At 52.0% G+C, this 17,287-nt stretch overlaps 7 protein-coding genes across 7 annotated transcripts; 4 read left to right on the top strand and 3 right to left on the bottom strand.

Moving 5' to 3' along the window:
- Positions 1-1,009: 1,009 nt before the first annotated feature.
- Positions 1,010-2,687, top strand: GT037_008703 (uncharacterized protein; the record flags this gene model as incomplete). The annotated part of the gene is made up of 2 exons (XM_038933750.1): positions 1,010-1,098; positions 1,148-2,687. The coding sequence occupies 2 exons, from the start codon at positions 1,010-1,012 to the stop codon at positions 2,685-2,687; spliced, it is 1,629 nt and encodes a 542-aa protein (XP_038783715.1).
- Positions 1,430-4,823, bottom strand: GT037_008704 (metaphase-anaphase transition protein; the record flags this gene model as incomplete). Its single annotated transcript, XM_038933751.1, has 7 exons — positions 1,430-1,518; positions 1,561-1,860; positions 1,942-2,049; positions 2,152-2,505; positions 3,035-4,577; positions 4,625-4,679; positions 4,735-4,823. Coding segments are annotated over 7 exons (2,538 nt in total), but the record flags the coding sequence as incomplete, so codon positions are not given.
- Positions 4,824-5,279: 456 nt separating this feature from the next.
- GT037_008705 (mcm-domain-containing protein) lies at positions 5,280-7,955 on the top strand (the record flags this gene model as incomplete). Its single annotated transcript, XM_038933752.1, has 3 exons — positions 5,280-5,382; positions 5,430-7,663; positions 7,710-7,955. The coding sequence occupies 3 exons, from the start codon at positions 5,280-5,282 to the stop codon at positions 7,953-7,955; spliced, it is 2,583 nt and encodes an 860-aa protein (XP_038783717.1).
- Positions 7,956-8,486: 531 nt separating this feature from the next.
- GT037_008706 (60s ribosomal protein l10) lies at positions 8,487-10,683 on the top strand (the record flags this gene model as incomplete). The annotated part of the gene is made up of 6 exons (XM_038933753.1): positions 8,487-8,667; positions 8,719-8,768; positions 8,976-9,039; positions 9,888-9,952; positions 10,017-10,442; positions 10,492-10,683. 6 exons carry the CDS (start codon positions 8,487-8,489, stop codon positions 10,681-10,683), a joined length of 978 nt encoding a protein of 325 aa, XP_038783718.1.
- A 577-nt stretch (positions 10,684-11,260) lies between these two features.
- GT037_008707 (apg9-domain-containing protein) lies at positions 11,261-14,017 on the bottom strand (the record flags this gene model as incomplete). Its single annotated transcript, XM_038933754.1, has 2 exons — positions 11,261-13,169; positions 13,218-14,017. The coding sequence occupies 2 exons, from the start codon at positions 14,015-14,017 to the stop codon at positions 11,261-11,263; spliced, it is 2,709 nt and encodes a 902-aa protein (XP_038783719.1).
- Positions 14,018-14,370: 353 nt separating this feature from the next.
- Positions 14,371-16,502, top strand: GT037_008708 (oligomeric complex cog6; the record flags this gene model as incomplete). The annotated part of the gene is made up of 2 exons (XM_038933755.1): positions 14,371-14,664; positions 14,712-16,502. 2 exons carry the CDS (start codon positions 14,371-14,373, stop codon positions 16,500-16,502), a joined length of 2,085 nt encoding a protein of 694 aa, XP_038783720.1.
- A 149-nt stretch (positions 16,503-16,651) lies between these two features.
- GT037_008709 (domain containing protein) lies at positions 16,652-17,153 on the bottom strand (the record flags this gene model as incomplete). The annotated part of the gene is made up of 2 exons (XM_038933756.1): positions 16,652-16,827; positions 16,958-17,153. 2 exons carry the CDS (start codon positions 17,151-17,153, stop codon positions 16,652-16,654), a joined length of 372 nt encoding a protein of 123 aa, XP_038783721.1.
- Between the last annotated feature and the right edge of the window lie 134 nt (positions 17,154-17,287).

Below are 17,287 nucleotides of genomic sequence, written 5' to 3' on the forward strand. Positions count from 1 at the left end.
CGAGGATGCAAGGCGGCACGATAAAAGAGAAACAAAAGTCTACGTCTACAGAGAAAAGAATGCTGGACCTACCGTACGTGACGTCGAAGCTCTGGCGATATTCTGCCAATGCAAAGGGCCTGGTCCTAGCGGAATGGCGGTCTGTGTTGTTCTTCCTTGTCGAAACTCGCCTGTTACCTGAGCAACCACCCACCGCCCAGACGAATGAACATCAGGCACGTGCAAACCCGCCAACACATCTCGATCCACTATGAAAATCGTCGATAGCTATACCTGCTACCTGCAGGCATCTAGCTGGCAGTCTATCGTGAATGTTGAGATGCCGTCTTGTGGAGAAATCCTGCAGGGTCCACGTCTCCAACGCATCGCAAAGCCGAGAGCCGGCAGTGTGTTGCGTGAACAAGCGGAAAGCGGCAGCACTCAACGGCTTCGGGTCGCGTAATCCAGCCTCATTCCGAAAGGCTATTTCTGGCATATGGGGACCTGGAGGCTCTGCACCGGAGGCAGAGTCGCTCGGCCAGGCGCTTGGAGGTCGTGGCTCCATCATGCCATGTCGCCGTCTCATTGGTCCACGGGTGAAACACCATGTCACGACTCCAGAGCACCACAGCCACTCCTCCACTCACCAGCGCTACTTTCCTCTGAGCCCCCCGTGACACATCCAAATCACAGGCCACTGCGACAATGCTGGGCCAGTACTACTCTTTGTTCCATTGTATACTCAAACCGTGCTCATGGCGGCTAATGCAGCTTCAAAACCCGCTGCCAGCCCGCTCAGCAGTGAGGCCCTCACCGTAGCCATCTGAACGTCTAGACTGTGGTTTGCTTGAGACGAACGATTCTCGTTCTTTTCCTTGTTCTTTTCCTTGCCGTCTGTTTCTCCTTGTCGATCGTTTCTCTTAATCGTTCACTATCTCAGTCTTGCCATTCAGCCCATCGTTTTTCTATCTTGACTACAAGCGCCGTCTTTCCTTCGTCCATCCACTCCTGATAAAGCGTCGTCTTGACGATGGCTATCTTCCCCACTGTTCTGCTGCTGGCAGCTTATTCAACATCAATAATCGCCGGGCCGGTCCCCAAGCATCAACGGAGGCAACTGTAAGAAGCTCACTCGAATATTGCGAGAATAGTCACTGACTTCGTACAGCTCCACGAGTTATGCTAACACTACCTCTGCCGCATTTTCAACATCAGCACAACGAATTGCGGAAGCAGAAACTGCTATTATAGTGGAGCCAATCCAGCAAACCATCGTGACTTCGATAGCACCAGCTATCACTTTCGTCCTCCCCGATGGAAAACCACTTGTAACACAAGATCCACAGACAGTCTTCTCTACCTCATATATCACGCCATCAGCTTTGCCAAGTACTGAGGAGAGTTCAAGCGCAGTAGCCACTACTTCAGTGACACAAAGTCCGGAACCTACGCCAACAGAGAGCGTCAGTGTGCCAATCTCGTCCGCCATCGAAACTGGAATTTTGTCGAGTTCAGTAGGGGCGGTCGATAACAAGACAGCTAGCGAGACAAGTCAGCAAATTCCCTTGTTCACTTACTCACCCATAGAGGAAGAGACGTCTACTTCGCTTGCTATTCCTCCTGCATCGGCGACAAGCGCGGTCCCAGCTTCCACCACTGGAGGCTTGTCTGGCTTCACCCATCCCGCGGCAGTACCTTCAAGTTTGCCTGTTGCCAATACCACTGCTAGTTCGGTGATTACAAGTGCTCTTTCCGTGATCGAGTCGGTTGTACAGGCGTCATCCTCCTCACCTCTGGTCAATTCAACTTCTCTGGCACTCCCACTTCCCATATCGTCCGGCTCGCCAACAGCTGCTGTACCTTCCGAGACTGCATCAGATGCTGTAGACGTAACATCGCGCATCGTCGTCACACAATACACCACCATTTATGCGACATCTCAGCCACCCCAAACACCTGCACAGGAGTCAGCTATGCCATCCGAAGCGCAAGAGTCCATTTCTTTGGCCTCTTCTCCATTATCATCAGAAGTGGCTGGTGCACCTACATCGTCTCCATCGAATGCTCCAGCTGAAGTATCTCCGTCAGCATCTCTTCAAGTACCGCCTGTAGTGGTTGTAACGTCATACACCACGGTCATGCCAACGCCAGCACCGCAACCTAGTCAGGCACCCGAGACGCCTGTCTCTTCCGCTATGCCAGAGCCGGTTCTTTCCAGTTCGATGGCCCCATCATCTTCAATCGCAAGTTCCTCTTCGAAGGTAGCGGAGCCAACGCCCACGGCGCCCACGCTATCATCTTCGATGTCCGAAATTCCTGCGCCTACACCTACACCGCCCGCGTTGGCATCCTCCATCACACCGACGACTTCAAGCGCCCCTGAAAGCTCGGCGCAACCAACCCCATCTTCTTCATCCGTGGTATCACTTCCAGAGGCTTCCTCGCAGCCCTCTCTCTCATCCTCTATCGCGCCACCTCCGGAGGTAACTGCATCGACATCCGGCGCCGTGCCAACACCGCCGGCACCTACAGATACGCCATCTTCTGCGTCGCCAGAGCCAGAGCCAGTGCCCTCATCGACAACATCGGAAGGCCCATTAATCATCACACCGATACCACCAAGTCAGGTGTTTACTGTGACTGTTACTGCGACGGCAACGGAAAAAGAGACAGTCAAGGAGACGACCACTGTAACCGTGACGGCTTGAGCGGCCAGCCAAGGGAGTGATGTTTAGCATGTTTTTCTGTATTTTGTCAAAATGATTGATTGCGCTGGTTTGCAAGGAAAAGAATGTAGTTTTAATTTGATACCCAAGATTCGGTAATGTCATCTGCTTTGTAAAGCAACTACGCTTAGATTCGCAAAGCTGTGCTCATAATTTCGTCGTAGATTTTTGAATACGAGAGAGTTTGATCTCTTATCGTGCTACAAGTCGTTATTCAATGTCGTGCTACTGTGGCTTGACATGACTCCCTAGTGAGATATGCGTTCCTACGAACCTTGAAACCAATTTCGGTATCCGTTCGAAGAGACGAATATACGCTCAATACCCACTTTGCTCCTTCCTCCCATCCCCTCCAGCTCCACCATCATCTCCATCATCCCTACTTGCTTTCGCTTCACCAGCAGCCTCCTGAATACCCTGCGCGTCACCTCTCAGCTTCTCAAAATACGCTTTGACATCTTCTGCGCCAACAGCTTGACCCGACTCAGCAAAAGGTTTCAAGAACGCCGAAACCTTGTCTTTTAGGTGCGCATATGCCATTGCACCCTGAATAGCACGTACACGGTCCATGTTGTTGAATGCTGCTTCGCCACGATCGAGAATACTGCCTGTGCCAACTGATTGTCCACCTTCCTCGCCCTCTTCGGATACGGGGGGCTCGTAGGTGTCTTCCTCTTCTAGGAGTTGAGGATGAGCTTTCAGTTGGGGATAGCAGGCGTCGCAGTGGCATAGATGATCGCGGAAGTCAGGCTTGAGGAAGAGAGAGAAGGGTGTTGTAAGAGCAGCTTCGGGCAAAAGAGGGAGGGAAGCGTGCTTGGGCGTTTCCGGCTTCTTTGGTGTTATGGGAAGTGTCTTGGTTTCTTCGGGAATGCTGGAGAGTGTGCCGCTTGGGTCTTCAGACTTTTGGCGCTTAGCCGGAGCGGGTGCTTGGAGATGCGTTGCTGTCTGTTCCTCTTCGTCTTCGCCGGAAGCTTTGCGTTTCTTAGAATCGCCGTTCATGTGCTCTGAAGTTGACACGGTGGACTTTTGTGCATGAGAAAGCGCGATAGTCTTGTCGTGAAAGACTGGTGGTAAGAATCCAGTTGAACCAGCGTACTGCTTGATCCAAGGGTTTGCCGCGACACACTTGTAGCAGATGAAGTGATCGAAGTCGTCCTCCTCAGGAAAACCTGGAGGTAGTGGTGGGTCATCGTCCTCTTGAGTACCAGCATCTCCTGCAATGTCGTTTCCGTCAACTCCATCATCACTTGCCACTGCAGCCGCAATATCCGTTGAATTCGGAGGCGCCTTTTCATCTGTGTGTTCGCTGTTCTTATTTCCATCTGTCGTAGGTTTGTCGGTCTCCATTGCGTCTTCAGGACCAGTCGTGTCGTCAATTTTCGGCTTCTCTATCATCTTGCTATACTCAGCCCGAGTGAAGCCTACCAGGCACTCAGGGTGCCACCAGTCTTCGCCACAGCCGCCCTCTTCGCAAGTTCCAAGCCCAAGGCACTGGAACATTGTTCCCTTCTCTTGATTGGGGTCATAGTCCTCGCCGCAGCCACAGAACTTATTTCTGAAGTTCTGGTTGTACTTGTTCGTCTTTGCTGGCTCCTCACCCGTCACGTCGCCTTTCCGTCCAGTCTTCGCGTTGATACGGAGCGTGCAAGGCGTCATGTCCGGTATTCTAGTAGTTCCGCAATCGCATATGAAGTCCCGCTTGTTGAACAGCTCAACAAGAGTATGTTCGCCATGGCACGAGATCGAACACGAGTAGCAGACGCCTGCTGGAGTATACTGCTGAGCGGACGATGCTGGTGCCGGGTTGCACGTAAGGCATGCGTAGAGGCTCTGGCGGAGAGGACCAAGATCGCGTGTGCAGGTGTCGAATTGCTACGTCTTGTGAGTCAACGTGCAATCGAGGCGGCATATGTACTGACGTATGGAAGAGCCTCGCGTGCTTCTGCCTCGAGGCTGAGTTGTTCTTTGATAAAGCTGTTGGTATACTGTTAGTTGTCACGTACAGAGCAGAGCTACGGGAGACACGTACTCGGCTGCTGTTTGCGAGCTTTCTGATGCTTGCGATATGCTGCTCGTGCGCGGCTTCGAGGACATGGCTGTTGACTGTGACTCGGCCATGTTTGCGATGCAGCGAGTGATAAACCTATCCGGAAAGAAGTATTATTTGGAGTCGAGGAACAGCCAACGAATTGTCAAAACACGAGATTCTGCGCCAAATTAAATCGGTTGTAGTGGTTACAGGCCGTAAACTCTGGTGAGCGGTGATAAAGGCGCTGGATGCGCGTGGCCGCTGATTGGCCACCGCGAAACCACTTTACGCGTGGAAAAGGAAAGCGCGACGCGGGCGTGTTGCTGGCCCTTACAACCCCTTCTCTCCCACCCTCAACCCCGCTCTGCAACTCCATATCACCCTGATCTGTCTCGGTAGTATATGGAAAGAGCCGTGCTTCCAAGTGACTATGAGGTAAGTGTCTCAGATTTCCACGATACTCGTAAGCCGAGCAACGACTCGAGCCCCTCTTTACCACCAACAAGATACTAACAAACATCAGTTCACCACCACTTCGCTCCAATATGTCGTCCGCAAACCGTGGACTAGGCCCCAGCAGCAGAAACAATAAACGCGCACGAGATGACGAAGATCTACCTTCTTCAGCGGCGCATCCGCCATCCAGCCGTGAGTGCGACGAAATATGCGACACAACAATGGCTAAACAAGCACAGCAATGGCCTCGTCTCCTCCCATGCTCCCCCAAGATGACGATGCAGACATGCTCGACGATGACGACATCATTCGCGATGTAGACGACCTCGACGAAGATGCAGAGGAGGCCGAAGGAATTGATCTGTTCGCAGACGATTTCGAAAACGACTACGCAGCCCGAGAAAACGATGCCTACGAAGGCCAGGGTATTGACGATGAGGGCGATTACGAAGAGCTCAGTCTTGCTCAGAGGCGGGAGCTTGATGCGCGACTCAATGCTCGTGATAGAGAGGCAAGACGCCGCATGCCCGCTGCTTTCCTTCCAGACGAAGACGAGCAGGATGGCCTGGCAGGTCTGATGGGAACGGGGCGCCGCCGCGTTCGGAGAAACCGCTACGATGAGGAAGACGATATGGACATGACTGACGATATCATGAACGAGGAGTTGACACTTGAGGCGCTTACCGATGTAAAAGCCAACACATTGACGGATTGGGTGGCCCAACCTCAAGTCGCCAGGACCATTGCCCGCGAGTTCAAGTCTTTCCTCACAGAATACACCGACGAGCAGGGTCATTCGGTATACGGAGCCCGCATTCGGACCTTGGGTGAGGTCAACGCAGAGTCTCTAGAGGTGTCATTCGACCACCTTGCCGAACAGAAGGCGACACTGGCATATTGGCTAGCCAACACCCCGACGGAGATGTTGAAGATCTTCGATCAGGTGGCTATGGAAGTTGCCCTCCTCCACTACCCGGATTACGAGCGCATCCATTCCGAGATTCACGTTCGTATCACGGACGTGCCTGTTCAGTATACTCTGCGCCAGCTCCGCCAATCACATCTTAACAGTCTGGTTCGTGTCAGTGGAGTTGTCACCCGCCGAAGCGGAGTTTTCCCTCAATTGAAGTACGTCAAGTTTGACTGTACCAAATGTGGCGTTACCCTGGGTCCCTTCCACCAGGATTCCAACGTTGAGGTGAAAATCTCCTTCTGCCAAAACTGCCAATCACGTGGTCCATTTACGGTCAATTCCGAGCGTACGGTCTACCGAAATTACCAGAAACTTACCCTGCAAGAGTCTCCAGGGACTGTGCCAGCGGGACGTTTGCCTCGTCACCGCGAGGTCATCCTTCTCTGGGATCTGATAGACTCCGCAAAGCCAGGTGAGGAGATCGAAGTCACCGGCATCTACCGTAACAACTACGATGCAGCCCTGAATAACAAAAACGGTTTCCCCGTCTTTGCGACGATTCTTGAGGCAAACTACGTAGTCAAATCGCATGACCAACTGGCCGGCTTCCGGTTGACCGAAGACGATGAGAAGGAGATTCGACGATTGTCCAAGGATCCTCGTATCGTGGACAAGGTCATCAACTCGATCGCTCCGAGTATTTACGGACATACTGATATCAAGACTGCCGTGGCACTCTCCCTCTTCGGAGGTGTCAGCAAAGAAGCTCCTGGTCGCCATTCTATTCGTGGCGACATCAACGTTCTGCTGCTTGGAGATCCTGGTACCGCCAAGTCTCAGATTCTCAAATATGTCGAGAAGACTGCCCATCGTGCTGTCTTCGCAACAGGTCAGGGTGCTTCCGCTGTTGGTCTCACCGCTTCCGTCCGTCGGGATCCCATGACGAGCGAGTGGACTCTCGAGGGTGGTGCGCTTGTACTTGCTGACAAAGGTACTTGCCTCATCGATGAGTTTGATAAGATGAACGACCAGGACCGAACATCCATCCACGAGGCCATGGAGCAACAGACTATCTCCATCTCTAAAGCTGGTATTGTCACAACCCTTCAAGCTCGCTGCTCGATTGTAGCAGCTGCCAACCCCATTGGTGGTCGATACAACTCTACGATTCCTTTCTCGCAAAATGTCGAGCTTACCGAACCTATTCTCTCTCGATTCGACATTCTATGTGTTGTACGCGATACTGTTGACCCAGCGGAGGATGAACGCCTAGCCAAGTTCGTTGTGAACTCTCACGGCCGTGCTCATCCTCTTGTTAACTCAGCGTACGGGTACTCTGACAAGTCGAAAGCGACGCAGAATGGCGACGACCAAATGGAAGTCGATGGTGACGCTCCGATAAAAGAGGGTGAAATCCCTCAAGACCTTTTGAGGAAGTACATTCTCTACGCAAGGGAGAAGTGCAGGCCCAAGCTATACCAGATTGAACAAGATAAGATTGCACGTCTATTCGCAGACATGCGCCGAGAGTCTATGGCAACTGGAGCCTATCCTATCACCGTAAGTACATAACTCGTTTTATCAAAGCACGTACTCACAATTACAGGTCCGTCATCTCGAAGCCATCCTACGTATTGCAGAGTCCTTCTGCAAGATGCGTCTCTCCGATTACGTTGCGTCAGTAGATATTGATCGCGCCATTGCTGTTGCTGTCGACTCTTTCGTTGGGTCGCAAAAGGTCAGCGCAAAGAAGGCATTGGCAAGGGCTTTCGCAAAGTACACTTTGAACCGACCTGGCGCTGTTGGAGCTCCGACCCGAGGAGGACGACAGGCGCAAAGAGCAGCGGCATAAACGGGGCTTCCTGTCGTCAGAGTTCCCTTGTGATGAAGCCTAGTAGATGTGTTGAAAGAAGGAGTTGGGTGGATGCGTCTTAATTGATGGCGTGTCAAAGTGCAATGATACCATGTTGGATAGCGTTGTCTTTCTACTCGAATTTTTCTACATAGTACTGTGAGCTAGGTGTTTGTATGGCCATTCTCAGCTAGAGAACATGTGAATCAAACATATGACTATCCTGCCTTCGCTATGGTGCAAGATGTTCATATACACTGTTGCGATGACCTGAGGCGAACACATTTTATTCCAACACATCTAACAAGTAATCTGCTAGTCACTACATCAACCGCCAAAATCGATCCGTGACATCACAAGTCATGAAGATGCTGTGTCCATTGTTCGCCCGCTGGAGTAGCGCTAATGGCTAGCGCGCCAAGATTTGCCCACACAATTTTCGCGCGACTGCCCCAATTCCTACGATCAACCAACAACGACCGGAGCTCAACAACCCTTAGGAATACCACATTCGACTTCCTACGAGCAACGATGGCCCCCAAGAAGAACAAGAGAACCGCCGACTCCATCAACTCGCGCCTTGCGCTTGTGATGAAGTCCGGTAAGGTCACCCTCGGCTACAAGTCCACCCTCAAGAGCCTGCGAACTGGCAAGGCCAAGCTCGTCATCATCGCCGGAAACACCCCTCCCCTGAGGAAGTCTGAGCTCGAGTGTAAGGAACACTGTCATCTGTTTTGTACGAGCTATCGCTAATTCCAGACAGACTACGCCATGTTGTCCAAGACCTCCGTCCACCACTTCTCCGGTAACAACGTACGTACACTCCCGTCCACTCTCATTGCCTAACGACAAGATACCTTGTACGCCATGGAGCTCGTTATTCCACGGATTCAGGATGTATCAGCATGTACACAGAACGTGACGACGACGAGCTCTTTGGTGCTGGGTATACTTCGAGGGCTGGCTCTGAGAAGAGGTCTGAACATGGCTTCGGAGAGCTATCAGCTAATACCAGTTTAGATTGAGTTGGGCACCGCTTGCGGTAAGCTCTTCCGCTGCTCCGTCATGTCCATCCTCGATGCCGGTATGTATCTCCTCTTCTGGTCACATCAAACACAGCCCGCTGACAAATTGACAGGTGACTCCGACATCTTGAGCCAGAACACCGAGAACTAGAGTGCCATGACAATGGAAAGGAAGCAGTTAGACATGATACCTAGGGCGTAGCGCAAGCTCGACCCATGATGATATCCAATGAATGCCACAAGATTCATGAGCCATAATGACTGTCCAAATCTGCACTTTGTGACGTGACTCTTCCAAGACAGGTTTCAACTCGGCCTTGCTAGTGCTTACGGACCGAGCTCTTGGGACCGTTATGCATCGACTCATCTGTGAAGAAGCCATGGATGCATCAAAATGCAGCGCAAATCTGGCGAGGGGACTGTAGCAGGTCTCAAGTACGACGCGTGCATTTTGCACTCCCGAAAGTGCACAATATGTTGAGTGTTGGTCACACTCATCCACGGATTGCGATTGCGACTGTGATTACGAAAAACATGTTTTGGTTCCATGTTGCACGTACCTTGTTGAAACATGCGCCGTATCGGCTATAGAGATCGCTGTACGCGTCCCCAGAATTGCACATTCGCAGCTCGGGCGGGCTGTGGCGTTGCTGTGCTTTGAAATCCGGCTGGGGGTGCTTGCCCACACAGGGTCCGTGCGTACGTCAATATTCCGCTTAGCAATCCATCACGACTTCCCTTTCGCCTTCGCCTCAAACACCTCCCACTAACACCAAGGTCATATATAGGGTAAGGTACGTACGGCCGCCGCATCGCTCACCGCCGGTAGACGTGTTACTGACAGTTGCACCAGTTTGCGCTCGCCCTCTCTTTCGACGACTCCGGACATCCGCTCATTGATTCACAGCAGGAACAACCGTCACAATGGCCCGCCGTCCCGCCCGTTGCTACCGCTACTGCAAGAACAAGCCCGTACGTCAGAATTCGAATAGGAGATGCGCGAGAGGAGGACAATAAACTGACTGGGCTGTTGTAGTACCCCAAGAGCAGGTTCAACCGTGGTGTCCCCGATGCCAAGATCCGCATCTTCGACCTTGGTCGCAAGAAGGCCAACGTAGACGACTTCCCGCTCTGCATTCACTTGGTCTCCAACGAGTACGAGCAGCTGTCCTCCGAGGCGCTCGAGGCCGCCCGTATTTGCGCCAACAAGTACTTCGTCAAGAACGGTGGAAAGGAATCTTTCCATCTCCGTGTCCGCGTCCACCCCTACCACGTCGTCCGTATCAACAAGATGTTGTCTTGCGCTGGTGCCGATAGATTGCAAACCGGTATGCGTGGTGCTTTCGGCAAGCCCAACGGTCTTGTCGCTCGTGTCAACATCGGCCAGATTCTCATGTCCGTCCGGACTAGGGACTCTAACCGCGCCGTCGCTCTCGAGGCTCTCAGGCGTTGCCAGTACAAGGTATGTTTAATCCCCCATGCAGAGTGACACGAGACTAACTAGCTGGCAGTTCCCTGGTCGCCAAAAGATCATCGTCTCCAAGAACTGGGGTTTCACTCCTCTCAAGCGCCAGGAGTACATTGACCTCCGCCAGGAGGGCAAGGTCAAGATTGACGGTGCTTACGTCCAGTTCCTCCGCAACAAGGGTAACCTTGCCGAGAACATCCGTCGCTTCCCTTCCGCTTTCGAGGCCTCTGCTTAGGTTCAGGATTGAGAGATGAGTTGTGTGCATGACGATCATGGGTCCAATGGGAATTCGGTTACGGCGTGATTTGCTTTCTTCATCAGTTGTGGATGAAGGCTGGAGGATGAATATCTGCGGCGTGTAACTGTAGAGAACAACCAGACACAGCCGGACAATGACAAATGATACAACAACCTCTCGTTCAATATGCTCGTATTCATGAATCTTTTGCAGGTAACCTTACACTGTCTTGACATACGAGGAATTCTGTTCTTGATGTTTGATACATCCGGACATGGAAAACGTACCTTGAACCTGTAGTTCATAGTATACGTCTAGGGCTTGCACATTCATCAGGAAATTAATAACAATAGACATGTACGTCACCTGCAAATCGAAGCACGTCTTAACGGTGATCAGCAGTTGTCATCTATGATTGGTAGTGACGTCACTCTTGTTATTGAACAATTGCAGTCGATTCTACTTGTAATATGCGTATGACTTGTGGTATAAGTTTCCAGCCCAACAACGCCCGTTGCCAAACGCCATTCCATCCTCAATATGACGAGAGGCAAATGCAATACAAAAATAGAATCTAGACACCGACACCAGCACCTCGTCCTTCAGCTTGTGCACGAGAAAACTGCTGCAAGAGCTGTAGTACACCTCCACGGTTATTGCCTGGTTCCTCCTCTTCTTCCTCGTCATCCTGCGCAAGGCGACTTGTTCGCCAAGAGTCGCCCAGTGTGCTTTCCTCTTCAATACGTGTATTCGACGGTCCAGGTCCACCCGGAACTGCTTGGAGAGGCGTTCGGTACCTGCCATGTGGCGCTTGACGTGGCGAACCGCGCAGCACCGACGCAGAAGAGGGTTGGTGGTGAGGATCGAGAAGAACGGAATTCATGGGCTCATCCCTATTACCTGTTCTATGTCTTGGTGTCCTCTGCTGGAGATTCTGGCGTCCAGTCGGACCTCTACTTGTTCCTCTTGCGCCCATCTCTACTGGCTGAGCGGTCTGTGACATGGAGCCAAAGTTGTTTGGGAACTGTGGTGGAGGATTAAACTGGCCTCGTCCTTGAAGACGACCATTGTAGCCACGCCCAGAGTTCTGGTACGTGTCCAAGAAGCCGTAGTATGATGCCATCATCTTGTTGTCTTTAGCCATGAAATAATCTTCTCGAAGATCCGGATCTTCTCTTGGAGCCGCAGTCCCGTTCGCGGGAATATTGTTGGCATTCCGTGTGGTCTTTGTAGACGGGAACATGGAGTAGGAACACGTAACACCCAGGCCGTCGACTACAATCGAAAATTCACGGAAGAAGTCAACAATACGATCGCTACATTTGGGCAACCGAAAGATGAGGAGGAAAGGAGTAATGACCATGCTGAGTATCTCTTCGGCAAAGATGAGAATCTTGGGCTGGTATAGTTGAGCGAATTCGGCGCGAACCTCGTCCGTGTGTAATCTATCACGCCACGACTCTGGCTCGTAGCGCGTGTGGTAGATGACATGGTTGAGATAATAGGATGGATCTGTGACCTGATCATCCTGAGGGCTGCTCCCACGTGCAACGCGGTAAATTGTACTAAGGATACCGATCCAGAAGATAGCAGTCTTTCCAGGTGTGATCTCAAAGTTGAGGAATAATTCTGAGTCAAGTAGTGTGAACACCACGAGGACAAACGCAAAGGCTCCCGCGATAAAAGCTACAAATGAGGAGACCTGTTCGGTCTTATCTTTAGGAAATTGGGCGAGGTAGAGATTTGCGTACGGATAGGCCATATTACGGCGGCGGGCGAAATAATGAGGAAGTTCGTTGAATTCGCGGAACTTCCACTGAGCAAACGTGGTAAAATCGCGGTTGCTGAGTTGGCCAGGGTCCTTGTGGTACTCGGTGAAGTATTTGAACATGTATGATGCAAGCACGAATACTACAGCGGCAGGTGCGCATAGGATACTAATGATACCGGTCCAGAAGAAGCGGGTTTTTAACCTCTTAACCAGCTCTCGGCGGTTGCGCTCCTTGAGGAAATCGGGGTTGAACTGGCCGTTTGGTCCACTAAAGACGAAGTCCATGATGGCGAGGTTGACGTGCCACCTAGTTGTTTCCGAGAAGATGTACCGGTCACCAATGAAGGGAAGCGGAACAGTGACATCCAATATCTCTTTGTTGAACAAAGCGATCAGGTAATTGTCACGACGCATGAGACGACCTGCGATGTCAATAGCATCTAGTCGCTGCCTGCTTTTTGAATCGAGCAACTTGCGCGTCTGTGGGGACAGATTCGACGCAGTCGCCAAGTTCAAGTCCCGTAATGCCATGATGCGTGTCACCACCTGCTGCCACTGTATCGTTTGTATGTCTCGGTCGGGAATATCGAGAAGATAGTGATAAAAGTCGTGCATGGCTCGAAGTCGGGGTACGTCTGTGACGAGGGTGTAGAATGAGTAGAGCCAGTAGATGAGGAAGAGCCAGAGGGCGAATATCCAAAAACCATGGATTCTACATCATGTCAGTCTAGAACCGTATTCACAGGGCTGGATGGCCTACCTCGCAGCGCACTTGGGTACCAAGACCTGGCTCATCTTGTTGCTCTCTGACAGCTTGGAGTAGTCAATACACCAGCCAAGGAATGTCATGAATCCGACTACAAAAGCAGTTTGCGCGAGCGTTAGAGCTCGTCTCAGAAGGATCGAGTATATTCCGCAGCCGACATAGTATTCGTAGACCTCGGTCATGTAGTTGTCCAAGTCCGTCTGATTGACCCACAGCCACATGGCCTTCTCCTTGCGGTCGGCTACAAAGTGACCGGGCCTACTGGTATGTCCCCACGGCCGCGAAGATGGGCCGCCCCTATCCTCATCGTGCAGCCGCTGCTGTGTTCGGGTGGCATCCCATTGTGCCCGTGTCTGCCGTGTGGCTGGGCCAGGCACTGGCATGGGAAGGCCTTGATTGCGCTGGGTCGAACTGGGCCCAGGCTCGTGTCCTCCTTCGAGAAGCAAAGACTGCGGTACATCGTCATCGTCATCTAGAGGTACGGTGCGAGCTGGAGTTGGCTGTCTCCACGCTGGCATGCGACTCGCGGTGTTGATGCCGGGCGGAGCGTTGCGTTTGGCCTCGGGAGAGACGGCGCGACTCTCAGCCGTCATCTGGCTTGAAGATGCCTCCTCGAGCAGGTGTGCCAGGTCTTGCTCCTCGAAGCGAGCCTCAAAGTTCTCCTCGTCAATGTCCATCTCGTGGCGCTCCTCGGTCGAGGTGGAGTCGCGGCGGGCGTGGGCGGTGAGGGGTTCGCGTTCGTATGTTTCGTCGGAAGCAGAAGGAAGTAGCCTAGACAGGAGGTTGGAGGCCATCATGGCTGATGTATGGTGATGCGCTCAGGCAGCGGCGGGGCGCGTGGCCGTGCTGTGCTGTGCCGTGCTGTGCTGCGCTGGGTCAAGCGTGTTTGGAGGATGGTAGAGTGGTCAGAGGACCGAAGACGTGATCCCCAAGAGTCAAGACGAGCCTCCATGAGCACTGACGTAAACCTAGTCAGTGATCATTTCAGCGTGATGGCGATTAGGAAGAGAGATGGTTGCCGCCATCCTGGGGCACATGGCAGTCACGCAGGTGACGCGACCGATATCGATAAGGCTCGGCTGCACTTGCCCCTTGTCAGTCCGATATGCCACCTTTCTGGGCCCAAAGTCACAACACCCATCCAGTCATGTCCGTGAGCTATTTCCAGGACCGGGCAACTCCCGCTTCTCAGAATGGCACCTCTCCGTCTTCTCCCTCTGTAGCCCCCGCGTCGCGAGGTACAAATGCCCTCTCGAGCAGGATCACCAGTGTGCTCTCTGCATCATACGCAGATCTAGAGATCCGCGATGCCTTGGAAACTCTAGATGCACGTCGAGTGCAGAACACTGCCGAGACACGACGTCAGCTGCGTCTAGATGTGCAGAAGGAGGTCATCGAGTGCAATGGCGAGATCATCAAGGACTTTGGTCAGGTTGCCGAAGTATGTTGCAACGCGAACCGCTGAAAACATTAACTAAGCTCCACTAGCAACTCAAACGTATCGGAAGTGCTATCAGTAGCTTGAACACTTATTGCGCAGATATGCGCGGTCATATTGAGGCTGCCAATAGAGAGACTGGACCTGTCTTGGAAGAAGCCACAAGCCTCATCACTCAAAGGAAGCAGGTCGAATCTAAGCAGCAGATCTTGAACGCCTTTAGTACCCACTTCCTGATATCTGAACAAGACGCCACTACTCTGACATCCACTGCTGAGCCTGTCAACGAAGACTTCTTCCAAGTCTTGACCCGCGTAAAGAAGATACATCACGATTGCCAAGTGCTGCTCGGAACCGAAGACCAACGATTGGGCTTGGAGGTGCTAGAACAGAGCTCCAAGCAACTCAACTCAGCCTTCCAGAAGCTATATCGGTGGATCCAACGCGAGTTCAAGACACTAGATCTAGAAAACCCGCAGATTAGTGCTTCTGTGCGCCGGTCTTTGCGCGTGCTAGCCGAACGTCCTACGCTATTCCAAAGTTGTCTTGACTCTTTCGCTGAGGCACGAGAAGCCATTCTGTCCGACTCGTTCCATGCTGCGTTGACTGGATCGACTTCAGAAGAGCACATAGCCACCAAACCGATCGAATTCCATGCTCATGACCCACTGCGCTACGTCGGAGACATGCTTGCATGGGCTCACTCAACGACCGTATCAGAGAGGGAGGCACTCGAGAACCTCTTCATCTCAGATGGCGATGAAATCAAACGTTCCATTCAAGCAGGTCTTGAGAGCGAACCTTGGCTGAGAGGTGAAGAAGATGCAGAAGTCTTTGACGGACGAAAAGCTTTAAACCAGCTCGTCAGCCGCGATCTCACAGGCGTGGCCCGTCTCCTAAGGCAGCGTACTGAGCAGGTGGTTCAAAGCCATGACGATGCTACCCTTGCTTACAAGATCGCAAACTTGATCGGCTTTTACAAAGGAACCTTTGCCAAGCTGCTTGGACCAGATTCCGATGTCTTGGATGTATTTGACGGATTGGAAGCTTCTGCGATGCGGCAATTCCGTGCCAACATGAGGGACTACGTGGCCAATGTTCAAAGCGATCTTGCTGTAGCACCGGCCGACTTGTCTGCTCCCGAGTTCCTAGAAGATGCGCTTCAGATGCTTCGAACTCTCGCAAAGAGCTACGATACATCAGTTGCCGCAACGGAGGATAACGGTCAAGGGTTTCAGACTGTGCTTGCGGAATCGCTAGATCCTTTCTTGAATGGCTGCGAAAATTTGCAGAAAGAGATGAGAGAGCCGGACAGCGCCATTTTCGCCATCAATTGCCTCTATGCAGCAAAAGAGGTGCTCTCTGTATATGCCTTCGCTAGCGAGCGAGTCAGCGAGATTGATGATACGATTGACGAGAACGTTGCAAAGTTGACAGACTATCAACATCAATACCTGGTTCACGAGTCTGGTCTTGTCACTCTTCTCAATGCTCTTGAGGAGATCGATGATTCGCCAGAAAGTCTCAAGACAATCCCTGAGTTGGAAGCTTTCAAGCCAGATGCACTTGTCGCAGCCAGTCAGCAGCTGGATGAGTTTCTGCCGTCAGCTGTCATTGACGCATCGGAAAATATCAAGCGGCTGCGCAACAGGAAGATGATACAGAACATCACCGAAGAAGCGGCTAGCAAATTCTGCGAAGACTTTGAAATTGTGGAGCGCAAGATGATAGCGGCCGACGATCTGACATACGATGAAGACAAGGAAGACGAGGAGCAGGAGCCCGGTTTGAGGGACTTCTTTCCTCGTACCAGTGGTGAGATACGGGTGCTACTCAGCTAGACGTCTGCAGTGACAAGTATGTACAAGGTAGTAGACAATGATCATGATATTCCACCTCATTCATGCATCGTGTTCATCATTTCCATCATTTTTGACGCGCAAGTCTGTACTCATGCTCTCTGGAATGTCTAACTCCATGTGGTCACGCTTCACTGAGGTTTCTTCTTCTCCCACTCTTCTGGCGTATGGCACTTTGGCGTCCACGCATGTATTGCCGCAATTTCCTCTTTCAACGTCGAGTTGACTAGCCGATGCCGTGCTAGAGTGGTCTTCTTGGCAAACTGGGGAGACACGATGATGGCCTCATACATCTGCCCGCATCCGCCTATTCTTGTTCGTTAGTATGTGCTGAGGACACCAGTTGCCAAACCGTACTTGTTTAGTTCAACACCATGTTTACGACAAAATCCTCCTGGCTTGTTTTTTAACACTGGAAACCAAAAACTAGTACGTACCACTCAGGTCTTCAATCTCAACGTAGGTTGCGCCCAAACCCTCCTTCAATTTCCTTTCCAGTCCCTCCATGGTCACGCCAGAAGTTGCCTGCACGTTCGTCGCTTCCTCGTCCGTCCTTGCACTCATATTGTTCGTAGTGTCTGGTTCGATGGCAAGATTATCAAGAGTTTTGTAAAGTTTGTGCCGTGGATCCATATGGCGATGATGTGATATTGACTTGGTGTTCCTATCTTCGGATCTGATAAGATGCGGCTTCCAAACGGGGAAAGACCGGGATTTGGAGAGGGGAGGGGCAATGACGCATAGCTGCAGGGGTCACAGGCGCGTTA

This window comes from Alternaria burnsii (genome assembly GCF_013036055.1).
Source record: "Alternaria burnsii strain CBS107.38 chromosome Unknown 744, whole genome shotgun sequence".
Classification (NCBI taxonomy): Eukaryota; Fungi; Ascomycota; class Dothideomycetes; order Pleosporales; family Pleosporaceae; genus Alternaria; species Alternaria burnsii.